The 2,556-nt window shown below is 37.4% G+C and overlaps 1 protein-coding gene across 1 annotated transcript; it reads right to left on the reverse strand.

Moving 5' to 3' along the window:
• Positions 1-1,252: 1,252 nt before the first annotated feature.
• LOC148512007 (olfactory receptor 2D2-like) lies at positions 1,253-2,188 on the reverse strand. The gene has a single exon (XM_088482405.1). The coding sequence runs from the start codon at positions 2,186-2,188 to the stop codon at positions 1,253-1,255; it is 936 nt and encodes a 311-aa protein (XP_088338531.1).
• Positions 2,189-2,556: the final 368 nt, after the last annotated feature.

Consider the following 2,556-nt stretch of genomic DNA (forward strand, 5'->3'; position numbering starts at 1 on the left):
TCATGTGGGGCACCTAATTTTGCACTGGGCAATCTCAAACTTGGAAGATAACTAGCAAGTCCACTTCTGCCAAAAAGCAGTGATCTAATGAAAATATAAACAGTTGTGAAGAGGTCATTAGATAATTGTCTGTAAATGACTCTAAGGGGTAAATCTACATCACATTATATTTGCTATCTCTTTAAATCTGACAGTCAGGGCCGTAACTAGGGTAGTGCGGCCGGTGCCTTCACACAGGGCACCACAGGTCAGGGGGTGCTGTTTGGACCTGTAAAATTTCTGTTTATTATCATTCTCACTTGTAGCTTCCTCTTATTTCATCCCCAGCAACTCCTGGCCTCCCCTCTCTCTTGCCTGGCCCTTCACCATGAGGCCATTGCCCTATTTTGAGTGCATTATTTCCCTTTGAAAATTGAGGGGGGCACCAATTCTCTTTCTGGCACAGGGCACCAAAAACTCTAGTTACAGCTCTGTCAATAGTGTTTTAATGTTTAAATAAACAGTATTTACTATGCATTGGTTTTCAGTGTCATTTGAAAAATGCTAATGATAAACATCCTATTTGAAGTCCCTATCACTCTGGATGGCTGACACAAATCAAACTAGAATATGCCATTAATCAGTGGTGAATCAATAGCACTGTTTACATCAGTTAGATCTATGCAGGCTTTACTCTTCTGCCTAACACCATGGGCCATATATATTAGGGTTAGAGTTTAGAAAATGTTAGAGTTTAGCAGTTACACTATTACATTGGTCGAGTTGCGTTTTCAAAGTGGGAAAACATCTGGATGAGATTTTAAATCGTGAGAGATTTTTTAACCTGAAAACAATGCGAGTTTGCTGATCTCAGACTCTATTACATTGGCCAAGTTTAAAAAACTCTCTTCCTATTTCATTTGGCCCCTTGTATATTGCTTCATTGGATTGATTGCTGCTGTGAATTTTTGCTTGTAACACATTGTGTTAAATGTACTCACCTCCTGTCTCTTACCTCTGGTCGAAAATTTGTATAACAGACCTCTGGATAGTCAATTGGCCTTGACCCTTCATTGTTTCTTTACTTCAAACTCTGGAAATATACATGAGCTGTGCTGTAGCTATCTGTGCTGTTGACAGTCAACATTAATTAGGACAAACAAGCAGAGTTAAGAAGTTTCAATGTGAAGACCAAATAGCTTGCAAAACTATTTCCAGGATGCTCAATCAACTCTAATATTGGTATTTTGTCAACCTAAAGTCTATATTTATATTAGCGGAACAGGTTTCTATTTCTAAATTTAACAAAAGCTGCTTTTACATCATTATTCCTAAGTGTATATATCAAAGGATTCAGCATTGGTGTGATAATTCCATAAAATATGGTAATAAATTTGTCTGTTTTTGCTAGAGAGCTTGACCTAGGTTTCAGGTAGGCAGCCATAGCTGAGCCATAAAACATTGTCACAACCATCATGTGAGACCCACAGGTGGAGAAAGCTTTCCGCTGCCCAGCTGCAGATTTCATTTTCAAAATGCTTAAAATTATTTTAATATAAGATATTACAATAAATGTGACTGGTGCAATGAGAATAATCACACCAACAACAAAAATGACTAATTCAATAAGCAAAATATTTTCACAACCCAGTGATAACACTTCTGGCACTTCACATACAAAATTATTAATTTCATTATTGTCACAACGATTAACATTGAGTGTAAGAGTAACATGGGAAATAGAGAGAAGAAACCCACATATCCATGTACCCATGGCTAATCTCAAACAAACCACTTTACTCATGATTGTAGTATAATATAATGGATAACATATAGCTACATAACGGTCATAAGCCATAATAGTAAGCAGAACACACTCTGTTTCCCCTAAAGAGAGAGAAATATACATCTGTGCTGCACACTCAGCATAAGAGATAGTTTTCTTTACTGACATCAAATCTTTCAGCATCCTCGGCACAGTGGAAGATGAATAGCAGAGATCCAAAAATGAGAGGTTGCCAAGGAAGAAATACATCGGTGTATGAAGGTTGACATCAATCAGAATGAGAATTATGATAGAAATGTTTCCGATTAATATGATCATATACACAAACAGGAAGACATAGAAAAGAATAACTTGTGTCCTGGGATCACTGGAAAGTCCAAGGAGAATAAATTCCATTATGTCTGTGTTATTTTTCCGAGGCATTCTTTAAGATAAAATGGAAAATTATCTCATTGATCTGTTATTAATAGTGTTGGTTTCTCGATAGTAAATACTGAAAGGGAATAACCTACACTGTGCTTTGTAAATATCTTCACTATAGTACAACAGATAAAATGTCTATAAAGGAACATAAACTTTATGAAGTGACATGTGGATGACACTAATAGGTGGCTGTACTTTAGATCAGCTTTGACCCTCTACTCCAACTTAAGGTGCCCACACACATAGCGATATTTAACATGATCTGGCCGATTCCGACGCATTGGAACGACAGATCGTGAAAAATATGGCCAAATTGAGAGTAAATCATGAGTCCCCACTCACGATCACGATACGATGCGCGTCCCCGC

Source organism: Taudactylus pleione, unplaced genomic scaffold, assembly GCF_031769625.1.
Source record: "Taudactylus pleione unplaced genomic scaffold, aTauple2 ptg000286l, whole genome shotgun sequence".
NCBI lineage: Eukaryota > Metazoa > Chordata > Amphibia > Anura > Myobatrachidae > Taudactylus > Taudactylus pleione.